This window comes from Athene cunicularia, assembly GCF_003259725.1.
Source record: "Athene cunicularia isolate RWA chromosome 4 unlocalized genomic scaffold, athCun1 chr4_part2, whole genome shotgun sequence".
NCBI lineage: Eukaryota > Metazoa > Chordata > Aves > Strigiformes > Strigidae > Athene > Athene cunicularia.
In genome coordinates, this window is record NW_020799099.1 from 10852972 (window position 1) to 10880496 (window position 27525).

At 43.0% G+C, this 27525-nt stretch overlaps 2 protein-coding genes across 2 annotated transcripts in view; both read left to right on the forward strand.

Moving 5' to 3' along the window:
- CFAP299 (cilia and flagella associated protein 299) overlaps positions 1–13430 on the forward strand; it is a 213353-nt gene extending 199923 nt beyond the window's left edge. The window contains exons 5-6 of the mRNA XM_026847915.1: positions 10710–10839; positions 13185–13430. Of these exons, the coding sequence (XP_026703716.1) occupies positions 10710–10839; positions 13185–13280 (226 nt within the window). The 3' untranslated portion in view covers positions 13281–13430. The remainder of the gene's footprint in view (positions 1–10709; positions 10840–13184) is intronic.
- Positions 1–27525, forward strand: part of BMP3 (bone morphogenetic protein 3) — a 65404-nt gene that overhangs the window by 15768 nt on the left and 22111 nt on the right. The gene's annotated exons all lie outside the window — the stretch shown is intronic.

The window sequence follows — 27525 nt, forward strand, 5'->3', positions numbered from 1 at the left end:
CGGGGGGGGGAGGGGGGAGAAGGGAGTTGTACAGCAATATTTTGAAAATGTGCCTAAGTATTTAATATCTGTCTTCTAAATGTTTTTATAGTTGGCAAAGTTCGGAGGATATGAGAATTGTTACACAACAGCTTGCAGAAAAGAGCAAAGCAGGGCCAGTGACCCACCTCCACGGTATCTGAGGTCTGAGGTAGCGCCAAGCAATTTCACAGTCTTCTAGGCTAAGGTGTGAGGAGAACTGAGCTCTTCTCAGGGGCTGAGATTTTCCATGTGCCATTTTTCACTTCCAGTGGGAAAGATGAATCTAAATGTCCCCAGGTTGCTTTGAAATTGCAGCATTAGTCATTCAGCAGACTAGTTGCTCTGAGTATTCCCTCAGTGCCCAATCCATTAGGATTTCAAAGGATTTGCATTAGTTAGGTCTGAGGTCTGGGAAGAAGGAAAGACTCCTTTCCAGGTCTTGAATGTTGGCTGCCTCCCCTTGCTTTACCTCACACAACTGAAGTAAAATACTAGGAAAAATAAATGTTCATTTTTCATAAAAGTATTATTTTTCTTCAGTTCAGCTGATAATTAGAAGTTTTAGCAGATGGTTTTATAGATAATTTCTTTCTGGACTCAACTCTTTGCCTAAGGAGATTACAGTTGGAAAGGAAGAGGACCCTTTGAAAGAAACCACAGGAAGAAAGACAGAGATACACATGCATATATTAAGCATGCTTTGAATACATGCCTTCAGAAAAATCCATCATTTCATCTCAGATGCTTAATCAAACTTTGATCAAGAGTCTGATTTATTCATGGATGTTAACCCCACTTCCTTCAGAAGGAAAGACGTTGGAGAAGCTGGCCCAGCTCCACAAATACGCATATCCAAATCAATATGCAACAATACTTTGAAATTTCCTTTACTAGTTCACCTACCTGTCTAGTTGCCATTTAGTTCCTCCAGGTCTTCCTGCTCATCGTGTCTTACTATTACTCTGATCCAGCAAAGCACCTAAGCATTGTTTTCAGTGCAACTTCAGCACACATCTGAAGGTCATGTTTTTAAAAATGTTAAAGGTGTAGGCAGGTGCCCAGGGGAATGTTGAAAAACCCATGGAAGCTCCCAGCAATGTACCCCGCCTACTACAAGAAACCGTCAAGCTTTGGAAATCTGTCTTGGCACTTACCTGCATCTTTGGCAACTGAAACAATTAGTTAAACGATATCACAGGGCTGCAGTTGTTCATCATACTCTGGCTTTTTGTTAATGGAAGAGTAAAACCAGTAAGTGAACCTATGTGACACCCAGACAAATGCTCTACTGTGATGCCTGCCTTCATTTCTAGGTTGGCCTTTGGTAGAGATTCATCTCAGATAATCAGACAATAAATCTTTCCCTAAGACTTCATTTTCTTCTGAGGAAGATTCAGGAATCTCTTCTCCAGTCTCTCTGTTGATCATTATATACTCCTTTGTCTGCCACGATGAGGAACTGGTTGCAGTAAATCCGTAGTGAATGAATTTGAGGTCCCCAGTTCTCCGCAGACCATTGTTCAGGACCTTAGCTGTCCACACCACTTGTTGTGGAACAGGGACAGAGTGACCACTACATGCATGGTCTTGTAAATGATGCTCAGTTTGTTTGGTTTGGTTTTAATACCCAAGGCCTGGCTAGAAGGGAAACTTTTATGACTGAGATTTCTATTTTTATAGGGTGGGTTTTTTTGGCTCCCATCTGAAGACACTTTGAAAAGGCATGTTAGGGAAAAAAAAGAAATTACTCAGGTGACTGCTATTGCAATCACCATCTGCCAGCATACAAAAGAACAGGGGCTCTGGTTTTGTATGTTGATCTATCAGCTATATGCAACTTCCAACAGGCCTTCAGTGATTATTAATTGCACAATATGTATAAGCTATTCATCCTGTTGTTCCTTCAACAATTACATGCCTCTCTTTTATCTTCTTTGTTGTAGCTTCAAGATAAAACTTTCTTTTCGTTGGCCATAAATCCTAGTGTGTTGGGTGGTTTTATTCTTTAAAGATGGAGAGAACTAATAAGATAATACATTCTGAGTGATTACTGCACAACTTCTGGAGCCTGACAGTAGTTTCATAATTTCTTGGGATCGGGCCTATAACCCCGAGGACTTTAATTTATTTTCCTTTTATTGCTTTTATTTCTTCTATTTTTCTTATTAATCTTAGCCTTTATCCTGAAATGCAAAAGGTGTACCCATCTGAAGTTCAAATGCTGGGAATACTGAGCAGATACACAAAAAACATCTTGGCTACAAGAAACATCTCTAAGCACTCCAACTCTGAGGGTGTCTGCTAACACCCACTGAAAGCAAATGTAGACGGACCTGCAAGGTGGAACTCTTAGGCTACAGCCTGCGCTGCCAACAGTGGAGAGCCAGGGTGAATTGCAGAAAGGGTAGCCTGAGCTCAGCTCGGGTGCCAGAGGGGGGGTTGGTTGTGATGATTCTGCCTCCCAGCCTGCAGCCACCCATGCCTTCCTGCTGGCACTGCAGCCCACAGCATGTCCTGGGCACAGCCCACAGGCTGCTGGGTGGAGATGGGGTGTTACACACGGCGGAGTGCCTAAAAGCCCCCTTGGCAGCGGTTAAGAAAAGGATGTCAGCCAGTTCATGTGACACGAGTTGCAATCCTCTGGCACTGTCTGGACTTCCATGATACACAACTATCAGAAGAGGGAGTGGGTTTAAGAGATGGAGTGACACAGCTAATGGTTTCACTTTTTCCTCATTTTTTCTGTCTGATAAAAGTCTCATTTTGTTGCATATCTATTTGCACAGAAACACATAGCCTTATACGGCAGGGTCGAAGCAATACTGTACACGCTAGTGTATGGCAGCAGTCCAGTGTCTAGAGATAGAGAATAAATATATGCAGCAACAGTTACAGAAAATTCTCCCAGAGTTTGATGAAACTGCACAGTTTCCAAATTCTGAAACCATCTGAATTACATGGGTCATCCCAGACAGGCTGTAGCATAATCTCTCCACGATGGTATTTTACAGAAGGATTTTGTGGGTTCTTTTAAGTATTTTTAAAAAAACAGGTAGCAATTCTCTTGTTTAATTTCCCATTTGTAGTTCTCAGTCCAAACTCAGTAAAGGAAAGGAAACGTTTTGCACTCAAAGGTACATTCAGTCAATGGTATGCGATGTCCTATCAGTGAGATTATGTTGTTAAAATCTGTACCTTCCTGTCCTGGAATCAATGGTGTTTTTTCTTTCCCTGTTTATTTTTGAAACATTTATTTACACTTGTTAGGGTCCCATAGAGAACTGTTCTGCCCAGAGGTGCAGACAGTTTGGGAAGAAGAGTCTTAAACTTTGGAAATAAAAAGGAAAATTTAATGTAGCAGTTAAGGGTTTGGTGATTTTAATGACACCCTTCTGAGGCAGCAAACTTGAGGTGCATACCTAGATTATGAGGACTGAAATATGCAGCCTGGTCAATTGAAGTCCTTGGGCTTTGATGGAAGTGCAATGGCTTGTGCCATAACAGGATGATGAAACAGAAGTGTGGGCAGTTGGTGAGACAGCAGAGAGATGCATAGGATGATCATCTGGATCCCATTGCTGCATGTAAAAATACCCTGTGGGAGTGTGTATGAAGATAGAGTTTCTGTATCATGTGCTCATTGTGTTATGCATATTTGAAATCTTTGATTCATAGATAATTCATGACCAGAAGAAAATTTATCATATGAGTAAGCTCCGTGCAACAAATTGTTCAACAGCTGCATGTGTGTGTGAAACAGAAAAATCTAACCATTTTAGATATTGGTAGACAGACCAAGAAGATGAACAGCAACTGTTAATGGGGACAGGCAGAAGAGGTGTGGATTTGGCAGTAGCTGAGAACACAGAACTGTGTTTTTCAATATAAAAGTGACTATTTTGCGTGAAGATTAGAGGTGGTTCTTATTCTGTCAAGAAAAAGGCTGAAAAACGGAATCAGAGAATGATAGCATCTTTTGGCTGTGGGAATTCCAACTCTCTTGTGTAACAGAATTGCTTTCCAAGTCCTCTGTGTTGCTGCTGTTCTGACTGAGAAATATGCCAAGCCACGATAAACTCGAAATGCACCTTTTAGTTAATGTTTCGATAAGAGCCTGTACAGTAGAAAAGCTTCAGATATGCAGCATCCTTGAGGCACTTCTAGCCTACATCATAGGACTGAGACTTGTGTTTTGCTCTTGTCCTGTCTAAATGTACATTTCCCAGGCTATGTGGGTTTATAGTTCAGTGAAGCTTGTTGCTAGTGTACCGCTTCCATTAACCACCTTGCATTTATCTTCACCTCCTTTCAGTGCATTGCCCTTCATGGTATGCCTGCAAACTCGTGAGAGCTGACTTAGAGGCTTGCTGAGCAGGCATACAGTTTCACATCAGGTCAATGGAAGCTGCAGGTGCTCATCAGTTTTGCATATCACAATTTTTTCCTCCTTAACGTAAGGAAAAATGGGTAATCTTAGAGGCAGATCCGAGGCAGGAGGTGGAGCAGCCATGTGGCTTGGGGGGGTTATCAGGAGGAGAGAGGATAAGATCAAAGGGTTACAGTGCCAAGAGAAGCTCTGCAAGCCCTTTGATCTCAGAATTGATCCAGCACACTACTGATAAATTGAAATGAAAGGAAGCCTAAAGCCAATCTCCGTGCTGCACTGGACACTTCCCTGCATTCACTGTGCATAGGATTCATTGTTCTTTGTGGCAGGGCCTCCTGTGTAGAGGGTTTGGCTGCACAGCCTCACAGCACTGGTTTTGTAGTGTTGCGCCAGGATCTCGGGCCTCCCATGGAGTGTTGAGTTCACATCACCCTTTTGCTATGGAATTACAAGCAAATAGGCATCAGCATGGATGTGCTCCTCTCAGAGCTCTTCATGCCTAGTGTGACTTATGTTTAAAAGAAAAAAAATGAGTTAAGAAAGAAGGAAAAAATTACTTGTTTTCAAAGCAATTACAAGAAGTGGGGAGTCAACAGGTCAGGGAGGTATTTTCAAACTTTTACTATTCATAAGCTTCATTGCTATGGAGTACTTGTAGTCCCAATGACTAGCAGTGATGTGTCAGTTCTTCCCTGTGCTTGTAAAACGTACTGCACGAGCATCAGTCCTCCAACCAGTGCCAGCTTTGCCGCTGTTCTCTGTTGAGCCGAATTTCAGGGTTTCTACTATTGATTGGGAGAGATGCAAAGCAAAGGCTGCGCTCAGGAATGGCAGAGAGAAGGTGGTGGCTGCAGAGCACTTGCTGTAGGAGCTGTCCAGGTTTGAGCAAGAGGGAGAAGCTGCATCTCTGCCAGGTTGAGAGGCATCCGGTGCTAGCTGGTGCGGTGTTAGTCTGTAAAATTGCCTTGCAGCAATGAAATGGCATTGTTGACCCCGGTGCTGATGGGGCTGTTTCCCAAGTTCAGTAACGAGATGCAGTAAACTACACATTAACTAAATGTCAAAGGCAAGGCCAAAACAGTCTTAAAGATCATTTCTGGCTGTAGTGCTAAACATCCTCTCACTATGCTAGTTCTGAGCAGGGAAGCTTGGCCACAGATTAAAGGCAGAGATCCCCATTACTTCCAGTGCCAGTAGCATAAAGAGGATGTGTCAGACACTCACTATCTGCTGTGGTGACTCCTGCTTTGTAACTGCATAGGCAGCAGTGCTGTGCTCTTTCACTCCCTCTAGGAAACCAAGGCATGAATTGTTCCTGTGGGTCAGGTGCTCATTTCTACCAATTTTACATGAAAGTTCATTGGAGTAACTCCTGATTTACAGCCAGTTTGCAAGATAATCAGCCATGTGAGATTAGCTAAATGCCACAGGGTTTTAATTCAGTAGTGACAATATAGCACGGGTAAGCAGGAAAAAAAAATCACCAGAATAGCTACTGTGCACAGTAGCTGTGGACAAATCAAACTGCCTTGGTTTTCCGAAGTACTGTAACATACTTCACTATACCCTGGCAAACATTTGATAAATACAATTATTTCAGTCAAAGCTGCTTCAAGATGAAAAAGAAAAGCAAAACTCAGCATCTTTAAATTTCTTAGATGGAAAAGTAGCTTGTTCTTGTTTAACCAGAGGTCTGTGACATGCATCTTATTATGAAACAGCGGTTGGCATGGAGTCAGGCTTATGTGCTGCATTACATCGTGTCATGTCCCACAAAGGCATTGACCTTGTTTGCACCAGAAAGCTGTGGAAGGACTGACGGGCCAAATCCCATCCAAGTATGTTGCTACTTTGTCATATTTGGCAAGCACATGCAGAATGCCAGTTTCCCCCCATTAGAATGATTTACCGGTGCACTCCTACCAGAGGGTAGAAAGGAGGAGAACATCAGGATAAAGGAGCTGCTGCTGCTGCTTTTTAATCCTGGTTCTAGTCTCCTTTGTTGTCCTTCATGCTCCTGTCTTCCTAGTTTGCACCCTTCTGCTGCTGCCCAACTAAAGCAAGCTGGTCTGTAAATTACCAGGAGGGGGTCTGAAGCCAGATAGTTTGCATCGCAAATTCATAGAACCACAAACTGAAAAAAGCTGTTGAGCCATCATTGTTTATAATTAGTTTTTGACTGAAGTCCCAGTCTGCTATAGGGAATGGTTTTATCTTTGTGTATGTGTGGGTGGGAAGAGAAAAGTAGAAAAATGAATCAAGGAACCAATCCTTATCCTGAGGCAAAGAAAGAATAGGGTAGTATAATCTAACCCCATGGGATCAAAGGTGGGGCCAACACAGACATAAACACCTTTACACTATGTTCTCTCTCCCTGATTTTGCTGATTTAAATAGTAAATAGTAAGTTGGGACAACAAAGCTCTTACCCTGCAGATGCACACCTTTTCTTTTGGTTGGACGGTGATTGGCAACCCTCAATTTGTTCAGTGTCTGAAACGCTCTCCAGTCTGTCCAGGCCTGATGTATTGAGACATGTTAACCCCTTGAATAAGCTGTGTTAGAAGTTCTTTCATCAAAGCTCATTTCCCACTGCAGAATAAGTGAAAAAAGGGGACAATCACACACTGAAGCATCAAGATCCAGTCTGTAACCTTGCCAAGGATTTGCCTCTAGGAAAACTGTTGTCCAGCTCCCTGAGCGTGAGCAGCCACAGGACTCCAACCAAAGCACCCCATCTCTTGGCTGGAGCTGGCAATTAGGACTCTTCACTGCTCTGCCATATCCTATGAAAAATCTCCCCACGTTTTTTGTGCCCTGGCTCCCTCAGCCACTGATGAGCTGTAATAAAGCCTGCCTTACATCTCACAAGAATGTCAAGTGGTTTAATGCATGTTTACAAAAGGACCCAGAGATTTTTGGATGAAAGACATTCTATAAGCACCATGTGGTTTGATGTGCTGCCATCTTGGTACCCGAAGGATAACTTTTAAGGATACAAAAACCTGTATTCAGACTCCTTGTGTTCTGGGAGGGCATCTGTCTGCCTGCAGAATGAAAATCTGCTCAGACCAGAGTTAGCTGATGAATGAAAAAACCCGCCTCACATATTTTAGTCTGTATTCCCAAACGCAGTGTGCTACTTGTTATATACCACTGCACCAACAAGTCATTCTTTAAAAAAACAAAACAAAAAGCCCTCAAAAATTTTTGAAAAAAACAACCACAAGATGCATTCTTCTTGCAGCTGGACTATGGGCACTACTACGTCTCTCATACTCCACATACTTAAGTGCCGTGCTAAAAACTGTTACATTTGTTCCAAAACACAGGGTAATCAAACAAAATAATAATAGAAAAAATGTACATTGAAATTTTTTTTTGTGGCATTTGATCATGTTCATCTGAGTGCATGTTTTCATCTCAGGATAATTTAAGTATTTGAAGGCATATGGAATTCTGCTAACAAAAATTAGTTTGATTACATTGGGATTATAGTAACTCCTAAATAGCACTTACTGCTGAAGTTGAGTTTATTATTTATTCTAAAGAAAGAAACACCGATGAGATGGGATTCACTAGGTCCTGGTTTCCAGCCCCACCTTCTTGCAGCAGCCTCATGGTAGAATGCATTGATAACAGTGAGCATGTTTCACCTTAACAGTAACTGGCAAGGGAGAGGCTTCTCCAGAGAAGCCTTCTTCAACCCCTTGCTCCTCTGGTGAAAATGTTCTTCTGACCTCCTTCCTATTTAGGCAGTATTAGGAGTATTTCCTGCTAGCACACATTACTTTGTGCTCCCAGTAACACTGTTCTCTAGCTGAAGCAGCCCTTCTCATCCTACTTGCTGAAGGTGGATGGGAGACTTACTTGAATCTCTTGATGTCATCAGTGTTCAGTGAAGAACATGAATAAAGGTATGCCGGGGAAATTTCCTTCTGTGGCCAGACATCTAGGCTTCCTCAAAGCAGCCACCATCACGCTGTCTGCTGGTCTTTGTTTTAGAAGACATGGGAATGTTCAGAAGCTCAGGGCTTATATGTGGGAAAGGCAGAGAGAGAGTTGCATGGGGCACTGCCCAGTTCTCTTAGCCCTCAGTAACAGGGTACAGAGAGATTCACTTCATTTTGCCGGTGGACTTGGGATTTATGTCTCACATCTAAGCACATAATGGAAGCTAATTGGTCATGGAGAGTGAAAGAATCCATAACAAAACTGTTTGTGCTAGACATTGATTTCCCAACAGAAAGGCTATCTGAGCTCTGATCCAGTCTTCACTGGTTTAAATGGGGAAGTACAGTAGGAGTGGGGTTGGAAGCTTGGCAAAATGCAGGAAGCTGTTATCTGACAGCTAATGGACTATTTCCACCTTCAGATGTCTAATTTATTTTTAATGAATGTGGGGACGTCTTTGCAAAGAGGCATTTCTCCCACCCCTCGGTAACGTAGAGCAATTCCTTCCTAATCTAGTAGTCGTTTTCCAGCAGAAACAATCTCTGTGGAATTGGACTTGTTAACCAAGTTGTGTCCTGGGGGACAGGGAAAAGCTGTACAGATGAAATAAGGTAACTGAGTAGAAAGTTAAAATAAATTGTGTATTCAATTTGTATATAAGTTAGTGCATAGTCTTATTCTTGGATGTAAGGAGTGAATGAAAAAATCTTCCATTTACCACTGAATGTGAGTACTCAAGAGCATTAAACAATTCTATAGATGACAAATTAATGTGACCAATTAGCATATCAAAGCAATTATTACTACTAAACTGAATGATAGTAGTCCACCCACTTTTCACTCATTTTCTGAAGTCATCTAAGTGTTAGGCTGCACAGAGTTCCAGAGGGTAGCTTCTACTTGTGCTAACCCACTTGCTCAAGGACATAACTTTGTGCTGAGTACACCATTTTACATCATCTGGCTGTAATTCAGGGGTATTGACTTCAGTGGCCAATCAGACACTGACTTCAGTGATGCCAGGAGGAATTCTGTAAGGGCATCAGAAATGTATCTCCAAGTCATCATATGTTGCTGCATTCCTACCAGAGGTGTTAAGGATGCAAAAAAGTTTATCATACCTAACAGTGAGGCCTACTGTTTTGCACTCTTTCAAAGTCAGGAAGAAATCAAGGTGCTTAAAAAAACAGAACCATGTATCTAGTTGGAATGAAGTATCCTTGCTGAAGGCAGGAGAATTAAAAAGTATTTTCTACACTTCTTGAAACCTCCTTACACACAGAATGATTTCCTCCTGACTTTCTCCCATCTCCTCTGTCTTTTGCAAAAGATACGCTCAGTCAGCAACAGAAATGCCATGCACTGCTTGATCAAATAAGCAAGGTAGCCTAGCAGTGCTATCACATTGTGCAATTTGTAGGTACATCTGAGCTGAAAAGGTTTCTAAGCACATACCAACAATGAGCATGCAAATGACAGCCTATTAGTTGGCTGTGTGGCAAGTACAAAGCCCACAAAGGCTGAGGTCAGGTGATAAAAGGTTTGAGAAGTCAGTAAACAAAAGTGTGAGAAAGCTCTGAGAATTCCAGCACCTCTGACCTAGGAGAAAGGCTGATAAACTGCTGAAACACTCCTGTGTCCATTTAGTATTTGACATAGCAGGCTCATTCCTTCTGACTTTTGTTTAGTGCGAGACATTTTGGAAACTAGCAAGCACAGTCAGCCTGATCGAAGGGCTTGTTCCAGAGTTGATCTCACTCTGACACCTACTTCTCTCCAGGGAGCTGGGATTTTCTTCTGGGAGTTGGAGTTCAGCCCCTCCTGCTGTATCTGGCCCATGAGGAGGCTTCCAAAAAGTCCTTACTACCAGAATTCTATTAAAAACAAGAGAAAGGAAAACAGTAAGGCAGCAAGAGAGTTCCAGTGAGATCCTAAGGGGAAACTGTCGGCTCCCACATCTGGTTTGCAGATCTGTGGTGGTCCGGGAAGCACTTTCAGGTGGTCTCCAGAGCTGTTTCCGTCACAGTAGTAGTTCTCAAGCACTACCACTTCCTGCTAGTTATAACCCGGGCTCTGAGTCTTTTAGTAACACTAGTACAGAATGGATGAGGAGACAGCTAGGGGCCTCAGTTTTGGTTTGCCAGAGATCAGATACGTAGGACCCCATTTGGACAGGTTTTCTAATATTTAGTAGACTTCTGCTCCTCAGTGAATCTGTCTGGCTTTAAGAGGGGCTGCTGTGGAATCAGGAACTACTCAGCATGAATAAGGAGGTCAGAATCTGCCCTTTAAGCTGGAAGAATGACATCCATTAAAAGAACAGCATTTCTGTTTCACATTTTCACAGCTTTTACAACTGGGATAGAAATGTCAGCACTTCAAATTCCAGCCCAAATTACCAAGTGATTGCAGAAAATGCCTGTGGACTACTCTTCAAGAACAAAAGTGATAGGAAAATAATAAATGTGGATCCTAAGGTAAATGTCTTTTTTTTTTTTTTCAATATTCTAAATTGCCTTTATGCAATGGAGATTGACTGCTAAACTGTTGAGTCTGATTGCAAATAGTGTCTTTTATCAATACACATCTAATATTTCAGGCTTACTCAGACATGCTAACATAGCTGCTGTGGTCCGTGTCAGGATAAACTTAGCCTACCTTGTTTACAATTGAGCGTGTCTATGCCTTTCCCTTGTGACAACAAAAATCAGAAGTTGAACTGACTGATAAAACTGAAATCTTTCAGAAGCAGGGTTTCTCTTATACCCTGTCCCATTCCATGCCCTTTTTCCTTCCAACCAGAATGAGAAATTGTTGCCATTACTTCCAGGATAGGCTTCAGGCTGATGCTATGTCCTATTAATGGAAATGCCAAGAAGTGCTAAGGAAGGGGAAGTATGGGACAGGGAAAAGGGTGAGGAGGAAAGCAGGACTGACTAGAGGATGTGAGAACTGAAGCATGGGAGTATATAAGCAGGTACATCTGGTGTGGAAAGACACTGTGTTTTGCTCAGAGAATGACACATGTTCCTCTAGCTAAAAGGAAAAATTGCTAAAATGTTGGTGACACATCCTGGAGCTGGTGGTCCCTGTATTCATCTCCTCTGAAAAATCAAATCTCTATTATGAAACATGCCTGCAGGTGGATAAAAGTAAGTAAATATTAGGCTACTTTGAAACAAAAGCTGCAACTTGTAGGAACCGTAATATCCCAAATCCTGGCAGGGCCTGCTAAACACCAGCAAATCCAGAAAGCAGAATTGATTCCTGCATCTGAAGCATGGGCCATCTTCTACCCTAGCACTTTCACCGTGGTAAACTGAAACTGGCAGAATTCCTTTCCCAACCGCAGACAATCCTTATTCTTCTTCAAGAATACAAAAGATTTAAGAAATCCTAAGGAAAGCAGCCACGTTAAGGTCATTCAGTTCTTGTAGCAGATTGTCACTGGCACAAGGGTCAAACCTGTATTTTAAACCCTGTCCCTCATAAAAGAGAAATTTGACACTAGATGCATCTTCTGTGGAGAGCTGTGTTTCTCCAGCACACCATAAATGGTTCAGAAAGATTTACAAATTAATAAAAGAAAGGAAAATACTTGTGCCTCACTAGTGCTATAAACTGGAGGAACATTGTGGACTCTGTGTCTCTTATATATGACTGACAGCACAAACATATGCTTTGTTTTCACATTAAAATGGCTCTGATCCTATTATTGTTGACGTTGATTGGTCTTTACCATTTATTTACATAGCAGTTGGATCTGAACAATGCAGATACTCAAGTCATACCCGGACATGCCATTTTCAGACATAGTTGAAAGCTGATTAAACTGCCACGGGTATTTTATCTTTCATGTTGGGAGCTGAATGGGTAATAATATTATAGACAGCTTCCCCCTGTAAGAAACCATGTTCCTCTGGTGCCAACTGCACTTTTTAAAACTTTACAGCTGAAGTCCTTGGACTATAGATTGGATGTGACAAACACACCCAGGCTTTGGTTACTCTCAAAACCAACATGAACTAAGCTGGGCAATAATTTGTTTGGGTTTTTACAGAACTCATCTAGGATGATGGTTTCTTTGATGTGCTTCCCATGAAAGATGGTCGCATATGAATAGTAACAGTACAAAATATCAAATTATATTCATTTCAAAATAAGTGTATTGGTTTGTTAGAAATTCAAAAATGCATACCTAAAAATGTGTTTGGTTGCATTGAAAGTGGGCCACCAATCCAACTTCCTGCAGCTGCATAACATCTGTAACAAATAACAAGCTCTTTAGTGTCTATGTGAAAGGTCCTTGCATGCCAAGAGCCACACTAAGAGGCATTTGTACGTGTACATTGTGTCCCCACACAGGTCGGAGGGCACCAGCCTGTGAGTCGCCATGAGATCCATCTATTTGGCTTTTCTGTAATGCTGACTGATGGAGAACTAGCTTTTGAGAAGTGCTTGCTATGGCCCAAACTGAAATCAGCACAAGTTCTCTCTCATGGGGTTCAGCTTGAACAGTCTTAGTACCAGCTGCCTGATATTTGCAAGCAGGTCTTCTCTTTGACCAGTCAATGGTCCAGTTGTTCCTAGTTGTATTTAGCTAAAAGAACTCTATTACTGTCTTTGCATCTGTTAAAAGCATTGCAGGAGAAACAAACTGCCCTGTGCCAGGACATTAGTCTTCACTGAGAAATCCCCACCCTCAGAGCTAGTTGCATTTATCAAACTTTACATTCCAAGGGAAGAAGAAGAAAATTTGTGACATTAAAAACCATGTCTTTTCTCTCTCCTGACTGGGTATCTGTAATATTCTGTGTTTCAGGCCTACCCAGGAGACGACACAACACGGATGCCTGTTGAAACAGATCTCTATCTCCACGTTGTTATCTATGACCATATTGTCAGAAGAGGGACCTAAAGGTCCATCTGTGTTACTCTTCTCCCAGTGATTTCTTTAGCTCTTTTAAAGTCATCTGGAAGAACAGTGAATGGTTGGAAGACCTTTACCTTGTGTTCAGGAGTAAGAAAGGGGGGATTTTTATACTGGTGTGCCTTACTCCTTGAGGGAAGTAAAACCCCATACTGGCTGTAGAGTCTATGTATCTGGGCCCCTAATTTGACCTTTGTGAAGTCCATGGGGTATATGAATTGCAAAAGCACCTAAGGGGAAGACAGAAGGTTTGGACCCAGCTTTTCCCACTTCTCCTAGGGCAGTAGAGCAACTGGGTCAGAGGTGCTGTATTCTTTCTTGGAGTTAAGAGAAGAAACTACTGCCCCACAGTTCACCAGCGGCAGGATGTTTTAAATTCTTCCTGGGAGATTCTCTTTCAGGTAGGCCTGGACCTTGAACAGCTAGCACCATGTAATACAGACTGAGACATTCACAGGGTAGCAGGGAGAAGTTGTACCAAATAGACTAGTAAATGTAAAGAAATCTGCAGCATTTTCATGTATTAGTGGTTCCTTGAAGGCCACTTTTCATCCATTCCAGCTCTCGTTGCTGTTCTAGTACCAACTTGCCAGAAGTTCAGGCAGCAACACAATGGCCCAAGGAACTCTATTCCATTCCCGGGGCACTTGGGGAAGTTGCCTGTACTTACATGACCCAGCTGGTATAACCACCAACGTAGCTGTCTGCTTGCTGGAGAACTGGAAAACGGCACAAAGCTAGGCAGCAGAAAGAACTAGCAGGAACAAAAGCAATAATTACAGAGAAAACTAAAAGGATGTGGAGGTGAAAGCAAAGGAAACAAAGGCAGAAAGTGGCTGGATAAAATTCCCTAGACCTTATTCTTTTGGGGCCTGGATGATTTTAATGATCTTTTCTGACTTTGATATTGTGAATTTGTGAAAAGGACAACTGAGGCAACTCGGACAAGAAAAAAGATGGTAGCAGTGCTGCTAGGCTTACCATAGGGTGGGGTTTATCTGCCAGCCTCATCACAAGCATGTTCACTTTGGAAAAGGCTGAGAGCCTCGGTCTTAGCAGTTGGCGCATTAAAGATCCCTTTACTGCAAGGAGAGGGAGTGTTCCAACAATTACAAAGTGAAAGTTGTTACTTCAAAGCTGCAGTAATTTGGGAGAAACTTACAAGCCTTCTTTTCTTTCCCATACAATTTTCAATGTTACGAAGGTCTACCATTTCCAAAATACAATAAAATCTTTCACTGCAACATCTTGCTTTTATACAGAGCACTTCATCCCATAGCACCCTAAAATTTTTGCAGCAGATAGGCAAACTTGGAGGTTCGATCACTGGTCCCTGCAGGGCAGAGGAAGCCCCCGGGGCCTGGCAAGGCCGCTCGGGGTTTCAGGCCTCGTCTCCCCGCCGAGCCCCCGCCGGTGCCTCCATCGCCGGGCCAGCAGAGCCCCCTAGTGCAGGCCGAGCAAATGCCGGCCGGAGCAGCTTCCCACACCCCCGGCAGCCCCGCGCGGCGAAGCGGGTGGAAATACCGAGCTAAAGGCCTGCCCCGAGAGCAAACAGGCAAAGGCAAATGATGCCTCTTCGCAGGGATATTAACGGAAAGAACAAAAGACCCCAAGACTGCGGTAGCTCCTCGATTTTGTAGAGGGCCCTGCGCGGGAAACGTATGTCTCCCGGGCAGAGACCTCGCACTGTTAGGGCAGGCTTCTCGCGACCTAGGTGCAGAATTCTAGGTGTTTCTGTCATTTAGCAGTACCGGACAAAGACTTCCATCGTTCCTTCTATCTCACCTGAAAACTAGGCTTCTGTTGTTGGCTCAGCTTTGCTTTACTGCCCCTGTGTCTTGGAGGCAGCTCAAGGGAATGGCTAGATACTGACTCAAATACTTTTGTACCATTAAAGCAGAATTGCCTTTATAGTACAACTTAGCATTTGGGATATATTTTTTTCAAGAAAGATATCAGAACTCCCGAGCCATTTGGAAGACATCAGGTTTTGTCTCTCTTGAACACTGGAGAGGGAGAAGTCCTCATTATGAAGGCTGGTAGAAGGGACAATTGGTGGAAAAGGTATGAATTATATTTTTCATTCCTCTTGACAAATGAATTGTCATTTTTCTTTCTCAGTCTAATTGGATTTGAAAGTAACGTTAAAAAAAACAAAGTTGGAAAGCGGTCCCTGGAGTTTGGAGAACATTTTCTCAGAATCATAAAGGAATAATTGGATTGAATTGAATAAAATGAAATAGAACTTAACAGAAGTAGATTTTCAACTTTAGAGGTTATTTCCACAAATTCAGCTTCCTTTGTTCTCATCTTACTAATCAACGCTCTTGATTCAAAAGATCAGCAGGAAGTCTAGCAGAATCCTATGTCTACATCTGCAGGAAAATGGAAGGAAGTTTGGATTCAAGTGGGCTTTACATGTTTTCAGGTCAGCGAGAGCACCAGTGCACTGTCTATCTCTAAAGGCAAGTAACTGAAAGGCTGTAAAGATGTAGGAAGCCTGATCTTTTGCAGCTGGTGCTGTCCTCCTATGGAATTAAAATTTCATACTATTTCTGATCTGGGTGATAGACCTCATTTGCGACAAAAAGTAAACTGTTAATATCTCTAATGAAGAAATGGTATTCACTGAGTAATTCACAGAATTAGTGGCTGCTCAGTAAACTCATTTGATGCTTTCCCACCCATCCTTGCCTATGAGCTAATCTCCTGGTGCTTTGTCTCTTCTGACGTTCAAAACCTAGATTCCGACTGAGCATTACCATAAATGAAAGCTCCTGAGTTACATGTTACAGTCCTTTGCCAATCTTAACTGGAAGAAACTTTAGTCTCTGCTGTAAGTGAAAATCTGTACCCCAAACACTTCTATCTGACTTGCATTTTAAAGAAAGAAAATATTTTTTTAGACAATCAGGATAGTGCCTAAAAGCAACTAAGTGCTGTTACACTCCATTTCCCTAAAATGTCAATGGTGGTTTTTCCCAACATCTTCTCACTGTTAAGCCCTGAATATACACACAGTGAAGTGGACATGCAAAACACATGGTAATCAAGAGAGAAGCTTTCCAAGGACTGATAACCACATGAAAGCTTCCTGTATATGTTATTATGCTCTGTGACTTTTTACCAGAAACAAATGCAAACTGTCCAGCCTGAAATTATTGCCTGCTGTAAATGTAAGGTAAGTAGCAATTTCTCCATTCTGTTCTGAAAAGAAATGCTGGTATTGTCACTGGTCATGATATTTACTGCAGGTACAGAGTTTCCATGCTGCTGTAATATAACTGATTTTAGGCATTGATGGGAAAGTGCATCCTTGCAAAGGATGCCCAGAACTCTAGATTTTGTACTGGTGGGGAGGGTTGGTGTGGGTTTTTTTCAACCATGTCTAAACTGAGTCCATGAGTTAGGGTCTACAGATTTTGTTAGCCTGCATGTATTTTGGATTCTTTTGTATTTCTTCACCTCCCCACCAAAAATCATAGTTTTGTTCTCTTTATATGGGGTCTGGATCTTTGGTCTTTCAACAATGTTCAGAACTGCTCTTGTTATTTTGGCTAACAGAGTGAAGCTGAAAAGTAGCACGGCATTGGTGATGAACAGCTCCATCCTAAGCCACAAGCAGAATCACAGGAAGAGTTTTTATTTAGTACAAAACACAATGTTTTGAAAAGTCATTTTACACCAAAATACGAAGTTCTTTGTTCTTTAACTGTCACAACAGGATACTTTGATATAGTTGGAAACTTTTCATATTACGTGAAATGAAATTCTGTTGAATTCAGTGTGATTTTATGGAGAGGCATCAGCAGCTTTGCATTCTCTGACCAACAGTAGTTTTGCGGAAGGCCAGCTGCCTGAAGAACCCAAGCAGAGGCAGTAATTTAGTCCCACTTTTGAATCTGTTAGCTGTACAGTAAGGTACAACAGCACTTCATGAACTCTAAGTTCATGATTCCAGAAGCAGCCTTGTCAATCTAGCTGCATCTTCAAAGTTGAAAAAAGAAAAAGGGGCATGACAGGGCCACCTTAATAGCTGACCCCTATCTCATGTAGCAAGCAAGATTTCCAAGCGGCATACAACTTGGTCATTAGTGCGTTCTTGTTTTGGCCATCAGCAAAAGAGGCTGCAGGGGAAAATCCTCCATTAATTCCAACTCCCCACATACAGAAAAGAAATCAGATTAAAAATGACTAAAACCTTTGGGCAATTCTCTGCAAGGCAGGCAGGGACAAGTAGTGCAGGCCAAGCCACTGTTCCCACTGCAAAGAAAACAAAAACACAGGTGCTGAATGTACTGAAGCCATGCAGATTAGCCCTGTGTGCAGTACACGCTCTTTACAAGAAGAAAAAACATCACTCTTGTTACTTGGCTATTGTTCGCTTGAGGCATGTTTTATTTCAGCTCAACTCCAAGCAGAGTTATTACAGATCCCACAGCAGAAGTTCTCTGTGATGAGAGAAACATGTGATCTCCGGGCCCTAGAGAAGAAATTATGCTGGGAAGGCACCTCCAGCAGGAAGGCTGATGCTGGCCACCTGAGCAAACACCCAGTCTAAGGAGCGTAAAAAAGCAAGCATAATGGATATATGTAATGGCTGTACACAGGAGTGGTTTGGTACAAGTTTCTCACCATGACCCTGCTTAGTGGAAGACTATTTTTCTGTACACCTCTCTAAGACGAAGAGCAAGGAGATTCAAAGAGAATGAGTGCCACTTTGTTCCCCAATAAAAGGGGAGAGCCAGCTCTGCATGTTGCAGTTTGTGTCGTGCAATTCCAAGCACTGCTGGCTGATGTGCTGTTTAGTGTTCTCCTGTGCCAGTTATGAATTTCATGGTGTTGTACACGGGAATGTGTGTTTATAAGGAATGTAGGGAAATGATACAGCTTAGGATCCTGACAGGACGATTCTGCCAACTGGGTCACAAGACTGAATCCAGTAAGAAGAGACAAGGTTTCCCTGGAGTCATGGCTTCTGGAGGCACAGAACAACACACCTCAGCCAGAGATTATGGGTCTAGTAAGAGTGGGGGTGACTTTGTGGGGTTGGTGACATGCTGCTGGGAGCAAAGCTGATGTCACTGACCCAAAGACTTGGTGGCCAGAGCCCTGCCAGAGCAGAATACACAGAAGCCCATCTGAGACAGGCAAACAGATGGTGCAGAGGGCTGGTGCAAGCCAGCTGAGGTGAAGCTGCAGGGGGTTATTCACCAGATGACAGTGAGGAGAGCTGGATGTAGGAGCCACAGCATCAGAGATTGCTTTTGTAAGTAAATTCTGGAAAGCCTGAAAGCCAGGCAACTAATAAGCACAAGTGTGGGATTGGCCTTCACATGCTGAACAGATTTTGCTAATATCACTTTGTTATGCAAATATGTAATTATTTCATTTCCCCCAGAGGGAGTATTTGTGGTTTCCTCTTCCCCAGGACTTCCGAATGCTTGTGTGGAGGGAACAAATAACTGTGGAGTTACCAGGTATGTGCATTACATGGCAAGCCCTGAAAAACTGGAAACCTGGAAGTTTTTGGTGAAGGTTTTAAATAGCACTTTTGAAAGGGGCTACTGGAGAGTGGTGAGGCTGCCCCTAACAATGGCATAGGACTTGCTCATCATTTAAATAAACTTAATTAAGATTGAAGCCTACTTGTGTGCCTGGGGCTAAGGAATAAAAAGGCTAGGTTGCCTGACAAACTGGAGACTCTGTGGTGGATCTGGATGGAGCTGTGCTAGCAAGGAGCTGCTAGGACCCAGCAGGGAGGGACCAGGATCTACAGACCTGACTGGAGCTGCACTGGCTGTAGCTAGGAAGGGTAATGTTCATAGATAGCGTATCCTCAGTGACGCAGGCAAAAACAAATGAGAAGCATCCACTGTGATCCTCTCTTTCTGTAGTACCATGGTAGAGTAAGTATAGGTGGGTGATCAGATTGGAAAATTCAGTCCCACCCAATTGTAAGGCAATTAACTTTTGTATTACTAAAGGGGAGAAAGACAGTTGGGCATACACATAGCCAGAATGTCAGATCATTTCAGTTTTTTTCCTCAAATATCTGCCTGCAAGTGGATCTGTAGACGTGCACATGCATGCACCTGCTGGAGTTTGGTACCTACTTCTAGCGCAGCGTTATTTGACGGCTTTGCACTTTTCCTGTTCTTCATAGAAGGGGGAGCCAGGAAGAAAAAAAAAAAAAGAAATTACAGATTATTTGGATTGTAACACTCTAAATTGTTATCTCAGTTCTACAGATGGAAATCTAGAATGACTGCACTGGATAGGATGGAGTCACTCAGTAATCACACCAGTGTGTATGCAGAATTTGTCCCATGTGGCGATGCTTATTCTTTTTGTCTGCATGTTTTGCAGCTTTCCATGCCCCTGCAGCTGTTTTGTGTAGAGACCTGCCTTCCAGACCAACTAAGACCTGATTTATACATTTATACTGAAATGATTTGTATGCTCTGCAGAAAGGCAGAAGAGTTTGTATGGATATTCCAAAGAAGTGACTTAGGAAGTTGACAGTGTTTTGAGATGTAGAGCCTGTCAGTATATCATACTGAAATGTTTGCCTTGTTTTTATAAACACAGGAGAGGTAGGTAAGCTTTTATTCCACGTTTCCTTTGATGATTATGCCATTGAGCTGCTACATTTGGCAAACCAAAACAGAAAAAAAAAAAAGGGGAGGGAGAAAAATAAGAAATTAACATCACATTTAGTCATCTCTATTAAAAATGCAAAATATGTAGAGTGTCTGTACCAAGTTCAGACTAGATCTCCTTCTGCACAAATCATCTTTATTGCTGTTGCATCAACATTAGGGCTCAACATATTCTTTAACCATTCTTAGCCTTCTAAATTACTTGTTTTGCCTTTATCAATAGAAGTCTCAAAAAGCCCATCGGGGTGCACATCAGCTTTCACCAGATGGACCCACATTCAGGGGAGAGTTAAGGTGTTTCATTCCCCTGAGTTTTTCTTCAGACATACTTGGGATCAGTTCTGCTGACAGCTGAAAAGATGAGATGTAAAATTTAAGAACTGTTACTAACAATTTTTGCACTTCCTAGGTCAAGAGCTTACATTACAGCTTAAATCAGTGAAATAATAGTAGTTTATGTAGTGAGTAAGTATCTTCTTAAGAGTGTCAGAAAAAACTACTGCCAATCTTTTGGTGATATGGTGAATCTCAGCTATGCATGTAACACTGAAAAGGGTGAGGCCCTGTAGTTTGCATCTGCCGAGAATTTGACCTAAAGAAAAGACCTCAGGATTTGACTGCTTATTGATACAAAGCAAACGCAAGCTTTTGGCTCATATTGGTCAGTGGCCAAGAGGTGTGTCAGACTTCTGCAGCTGTCCACTTACTACTGGCCTCCAAATAGAGTATGTCCTATTAATGTCGACCCTCTGAGCCTGATCATTTAAATAGTTTTTCAACCATCGAGATGGTAATGTCCTAACTTGGATATGGTTATTTTGTTAGAGAAGGTGGCAAAACCCTGGCTAAAGTTGAGGTAAATGTCATGTACTGGTCTCCCTCATTTGCAAGTCCAATCAATTTACCACAAAAAGCAATCAGGTGGGTCAGCCATGATTTGCCCTTGGGAAATCCATGTGGATTTTTCCCAGGCACTTTCTTCTCCCTCACATGCCCAGAAATGTGTCCTGAGAGGACACGCTCCATGATTTTCCCAGACACCGAAGTGGGACTGTCTGGTAGTCAAGTCAACTGTGGTATGCCTCTTCTTGACCGTGTAACTCTGACAGATCTGGAGGAGACTTATTCTGTGTCCCCACGATCCCTTGTCTTTCCTCTATAAGGGCACACTTCAGCTGTTAGGGAGCTGTTTTGCACTGATAAGCGATGGCAATTAGTTTCTGATACTTGGGGATCTGTTGCATAGACTGAGGTCACGTTGCATGAAACTGAGTCTGGACTTGCTGTTATTCTGGGGAGAGATTCAAATCTGACCTTTTCATTTGGACATTTTGGTAGGAAAGATCAAAATGTCAGACCAGCACCATAGCCATCCTATTTCTTCCTTTTCCAAAACAGAGCTAGCAGAGTCTCTTTCAAGGAGCTCACCATTTGCTTCTTGAAAGGTAGATGCTTAATTTATTCCTTTTTTAACTGAGAACTAAACGGGAAGCACATGAAATTGTTGCCTCAATTAAAAGTAATATTGATCTTGTCAGAGAACGAAGTGCAGTTGTAAAATGTATCAGTAAATGCTGACTTCATTGTATTATTAAGTATATTTGCCCTATGAAACTTGGCCAGTCAGTGCAACCAGGCTAGAGCACCCATCTGCTTCACTTGGAGCAGGACTCAGGCCACAAAATATATTAAGAAAAACTGCAGAACTAGATTTCCATTCTGGAAGTAGCGCCAGTGTCAAAATATCTACTGAAAACCAAACCACAGGTTCTTTCCATAGCCCTCATTGCTGTTTGTAAAATGTTATTTAAGAAACTGAGCTGAAAAGATGCCCATGGAGAATTTCAGATGGGGACATAGTCAGAATCCAAACTAACCAACCACAATTTATTTCAACCAAAATATTTCATTTTAAATGAAACCATTTTCTCACTTTGCCAGATCCCCTTGCCTACCTCTCAATGTTTCAATGCATCCATATCTTGGCAATAAACAATGATAGAAAGAAAACAAACCATGTATGACTAGGGTAGCAGAGTTGCTTCTGTCAACTCATCAAAGGCCATTAAGTGTGCAAACCAGTAGTGATGAATATTAATTGATTGGTGAAAGAAGATTTTTCTCCTCACAATCAGCAAATTCAGATACTGCTTTCATTTGCAGAAACTGCTGTTTGTGTGCCAAGATATGTATTTTCAAAAGTGGGCACTAGTCTAGAGAGCTGCTTTTCCACATATTCACCTGGCAGCCCCTGAAGAGGAAGGCTGGGGAATTATCTTGGGTGCTCGTGATCTAACTCAGGAATATTGTTCCAACCTTTGATGTTGAAAGTCACAGTGGTACAACTCCAGGAGTGTCTTTGCAGTTGCATGGACAGCAAGCTGGCTGACTAAAAGCCTACTGTTGAGTGAGGTGAATAGCTCTTTAGATCCTTCTCCCTTCATTGACATGAAGGGCATCGTGGACACCCAGCTAGAAAACAGGCACCTAAAGGTAGGTGTCCTAATCTCCACAAATATGCACCATTCATAATAGTGAGTGCTTGTGGTGGTCCTCTGTTAGAATTCCAGAAGTACCCGAAGTGTTTGAGAATAGCGGATCCGCTGACTCCCATTTTGTCATGTTGCCCTGTGTTTCTGCTGTAGTAGTTCAAAGGAGCTTTGGAAAAAAATCTTACTCCACTTGAATAATGCCTTGACTTGCGCTGAAAACTAGTACTTCCCTGCGTTTTTACCATGCACTGGCTGTGTGAGCCAAGAGTTGCAATGCAAGCCTGTAGCCAGGAGTATTTGCTGCACAGTGCTAAGTGCACATTTAATATGTACTTCAAAAACTGCAATAAGAAGGTGGGTAGAAAATCACTCTCCTGGATTTCAAGCTGCTTAGTTTCAATTAAGCACAGCTTTTTCCTGCCAAAACTTGGTTCACTTGCTAGATCAGGACTGGTGGACTGCGTGTTTCACAGTCTCTTACACAGAATGGTGAGAGCTGAAGGTGTTGAAGTAGACTGGGTCATTTCAGTGCAGCATTGCTGTCCAAGCCTACATCTGTAGCACACTTGCTGGGTGTGTATTGTCCTGACAGAAACAGTAATGCTGTTTCAGCCAGTAATATTGGGACAGTTCCCAGTTCTGAGGCAGTCATACCAGGAAAATGACCATGACAGCTGAGATTAGCTGGTTTCTTGTTGGTCAGCCACCATAGAAAGCTTACAGAAAAGAGGGGTCATGAAGATTAAACCATCCCAAAAAGATAGATAGTCCTTTCAATTCAGGGTAAGCTCTGGTTTTGCTTAGTGCATTGCTGAAGTGCTGCATCGTAAGCCTGATATTTATTATTAGGAGAATTATGGAGTCATTTTAGTGTGCATGAGGGAGCAGGATGGAATTACAAGCTTGGACTCTGCGTATACTGACTGATGAGAGTGTTAAACCATCCTGCTGGGTTTTGTAGGGACAGGAATATTGCATAAGGGAATATCTCATCTGGTGTGAAAACAGTAATTGAAGACTGGAACAAGGGCAGATTCTAGTGTCATCTGCCTCTCAGTGCCCCACGAGAGCAACGTAAAAATGGAGGAGTAACTGCAAAGCTGCAGGGAGCAGTTCCTCCTGTTTGGCAGGGTACCTAAAAGAGCTTCCTTGCTGCCTGCATTGTGCTCTGGGATGGCTGTGGGAAGCTAAAAAGCTTATAGCCCCCTTCCCTCCCACTAGAGCCCCCAGCAGGCTAGCACTGACTCAGGGCCTGTGTTGCTGCAAGTTAGGAGTGGTACATCACTGAAAGATGCAAGTGAGGTCACGTGTATTAGTATCCCTGCCCAAAAAGTGCAGACATAACAATTCATTGAGCTACCACTCATTAATGAAGACTTTAAAGAAAGATCAAATGGAAGTCAGTGTCTCACTCTTAATGTTCTTAATCTATTTTAACTGGTTCTGGCTCCTCTTCCCTCTCTTTCTTACTGAGATTGGATAAGGCAACAGTGCAATGCACCCATGTTTGATAATAGTGGTTGCACAGTCTTTTCACCTGGGTGTTCAGTGGAAATGTGCTGGGTGAGCTAGGCAGCCTGGACATTCATCATAGCATGTCCTTTTCCTGTTACATCACTGTCCCGGTCCACTTGTGAATTACTTCTTTCCACTTCCCGTCCTGTCCCATAAATGCTATATGCAAACACATTATTATAGGGTTGTAGAAGCAGCTGGAACCTGACCATTATCTAAATAACCCATTGAATTTGATATTTCAGATTCTTTTACCAAAGCCAAAAAGCAGAGTGTGCCTCCTGGTTGAAAATAATGCATCTGTAAGTGTAAGGGGTGGTTTCAGTGGCACTCACTGATGCTTGCAGTTAAAAAGGTTCACTGTCAGAACCATTGTTTTGAGGGTGAGCCTGTGCGTGCCTCAACCTCCATGATATTTATAAAAGAAGCACCATGCCCCTCTATCAAGTCTAGGAACGCAGTTTCGCCACTACATGTGGTACCAATGTAGTTACATGGACAGCTTCAGGGGGGCTCGCTCTTCTCTTGGAAATCAGCACAACTCTTCTGAAACACGTGGGGTTAAACTGTAAGCATTCTGGGACACGGCCAGTTTGGGTCTCTGAACAATACTAGGCTTGCGAGTGATTTGCAGCACTTCCATGGAAGAATGCAAGGTAAATAATAGAAAAGTGCGAGAGCACTATCTCAGAAGTCAAGTCTGAGAGTTTGCCAGCCATTATTTACTAATGAGGAGTAACTCCTTAGGTGTACTGGTATGGTTTGTGCAGTCACAGTGTTCTGGTGTTTAAAATTCTCATGTCCAGTTTGAGGTAGGAATGTTTTTTAACTTTGGGAGCCACAGAACTGCATGTAATAAGTGTCCCACCATGTCACAGGGACAATCCATAAAGCTAGGGGTATTTGAAACCCAACACGTTCTTCTGGAGCTCACTTAAAAAACTGCAATGGCCGTCTAAAAAGGGAGATTCAGAAAGGGCACCTAATGCCCTGAGAAGTCACTTTTTCCTTTCTGCCTCACACCAAGTGTCCTTTTTTTTTCTTTTTACTGTCTGTAATAGGATTGTATAGGGCTAACTTTATATTTTAGAGACTTAGCTGCAGTCAAGTGGTAGGGAAAGGCTCTGGGAGCCAAATTCTGAATTAATTTTGCATAAACGGGGCTTTCTGCTAACACTTAAAAGATTTTAATAATAAGCTCAGCAATAGGGTGCTTGAGCTTCCATGGTGAAGTTAAGTTAGTTCTTGTCTAATCCTCCTTTGCTTGAGTATGGTGTTAGATATATGCTGTCTCTGAGTTTTGGGTTTTTTTTACTGAAGTTGGTCTTGATTTACAGTGGTCCCATCTCAAGCGTTAGGTTGCACTGTGGAAGATGTATTGGATATGCAAAATATCCCTTTCTTATGGTTGGTTATTTGGCACTGTAAGTTTAAAAGAGGACTTGGTTATGCTTGGTTTATTTAAAGAGTTGTGAGGTGTGGTGTTGTTGGGTTTTTTAAAAGTCGTATCTCTCACCAGTAGAAAATAACATGACTGAAATTGAAATAGCAATTCCACTATTTCAGTTGACTAAAGATTCTTCTTTGGAATTGACAGTTCTGCCATGGATATAAGCCAGACATTGCTGCCTGTGCTGAATTTTTTAGCTATTGGTTCAATAGTTTTGTTTTCTCCCTGCAGAGATCTGCATTGGTTTTATTATTTGTGTCCCAAAACTCGATCACACCTTTATGTTTTAATTATATACATTTCACTTGTCCAGTTTTTATGTTGCACTAATGTAAGTAACATAATATGGAGAAGTGAAAAGTATAGTCAATATTAAAATTGTATGTGTTTGTACATATATGGATAATATTTTTAGATGCTTATGGCAAATTTGATGCCTCAAAACTGAAAATGAGACACTGCTATGGGTTGTATTTGAGCACTCAAATACAGAAGCTTATGAAAATCATTACACTGCTTTTGAAAACCTTCTCTTTCCTTCCTACCTATTAGTAGGCACTTGCCTCTTGTAGTTATGGGTGGGCTTATTAAAACTGCATAGCAATATTGGTTACTGATTCAAAATTCTGTGGAATTTGAAAGGCACACTTACCCTCCAATACATGATGTATTTCAGTGTTGTATCCTGTGCTTGATAATGACATGCTTTCTGTAGCCTGCTGAAAATGCGAGCGCCCTGTGCTGGAAGTAATGTGTGCTAAACTCCATATACTAATCTGCAAGACAGTTTCCTTGTTTCCTTTCTTCAGGTTATAAACAAAGTCATTCTTGTGTACCAACATATTTATAAACTGTGAAAATGCAACGAGACTTCTCTTCCACCTCCTGTGTTTTCCCCCACCAGATGTACGAGCTAAGAGACACCCTTTGTGGTGCAGAGCATACTTTGGAAGGGACGATGTTACATAATCCATGGGGTGTTTTCTGATGTGACACCGGCAAGGGGAGTGATACATCGCTGTTCTTTGGTGGTGGAAAGCAGCAAAGGCAGGAGGCATGTGAAATCCTCTCAGCTGAGCAAGGAACACCTTGCGGTGCCCAGCTGTAGTGGCGGAGCCCTGACGTGCGGGATTTCCCTCTCTGATCCCGTGCACCTCACAGGAGGGTTGTGGGCCCGAAGGGGCTTCTCCTCCTTTCACCTGGGCATGGTGTGTGTCCCTTCCCGCGGGCTGCAGGAGGGGACCCCTCTGCCAGCACTGCCGGCCGGGTCGGAGGGTGGCGGGAGGAAGCAGAAAGCCGCGGAGCGTGGCTGGCCCTCGGGACCGGCGGGCCGAAGCCCAGCACAGCCGGCAGCAGCCCTTCTTCCACCTGCCTGCCACGGGCTGCGCTCTGAGTCCAGCCAGGCCTTGAGATCTTCAAGGGGAGAAGGCTGAGTGCGGTTTGACTTTTGTTTTATTGCAATCCTGTTACTTTGCTGCCTCTGGAAGAGGCTGGGTGGAGGTGGGAAGGGACCATCCCACCGCGCTGTGCCCCGGCTGCCCTCAGGGCCGCAGTAGTGCCGGTGATTGAATTTCCAGAGCCAAGTCTCCCTCTGTCTCGGCTCGTGCGGGCGCGCTTTCCTTCGGGGGGTGGTTTCCCCTTCGCTTTGCCTCTCGCTCGCAGCCGGAGCCGAAGGAGAAGGCGGTGCCATTGGCTGCTGATTACACGGATCGGCCCCGAGCGCCGGGGCTCCCACTCACGCTCCCTCGCACACGCACATACGCGCACACACCCCACAAAAGCTCACCCGGGCTGCGCCGGCACCAGGCGAAGAAGGAAACGAGCATCCAGCTGCGCGGAGAGCAACACCTCCACCTCTCGCCAAAAAACAACCTGCACAGCAAGGGAAATAGACACCTTCGCTGCCGGCGCTGGGGAGGACGGGCGGCTTACACCGTGGCGCTCTCGTCCACCCCGCCTTTTTCCCCCTTTTCTTCTTTTTTCTTGTTTTCTTTTTGTTTGCTTCCAAAAAGAGGAAACCCCGTCTGCGATTTGTAGCGCAGCCCCATCCGCACCCGTCGCCGCCGGGGGCTGCTTCTGGCCGAAACAAACTTCGTCCAGGGGGCTGTGGCCGG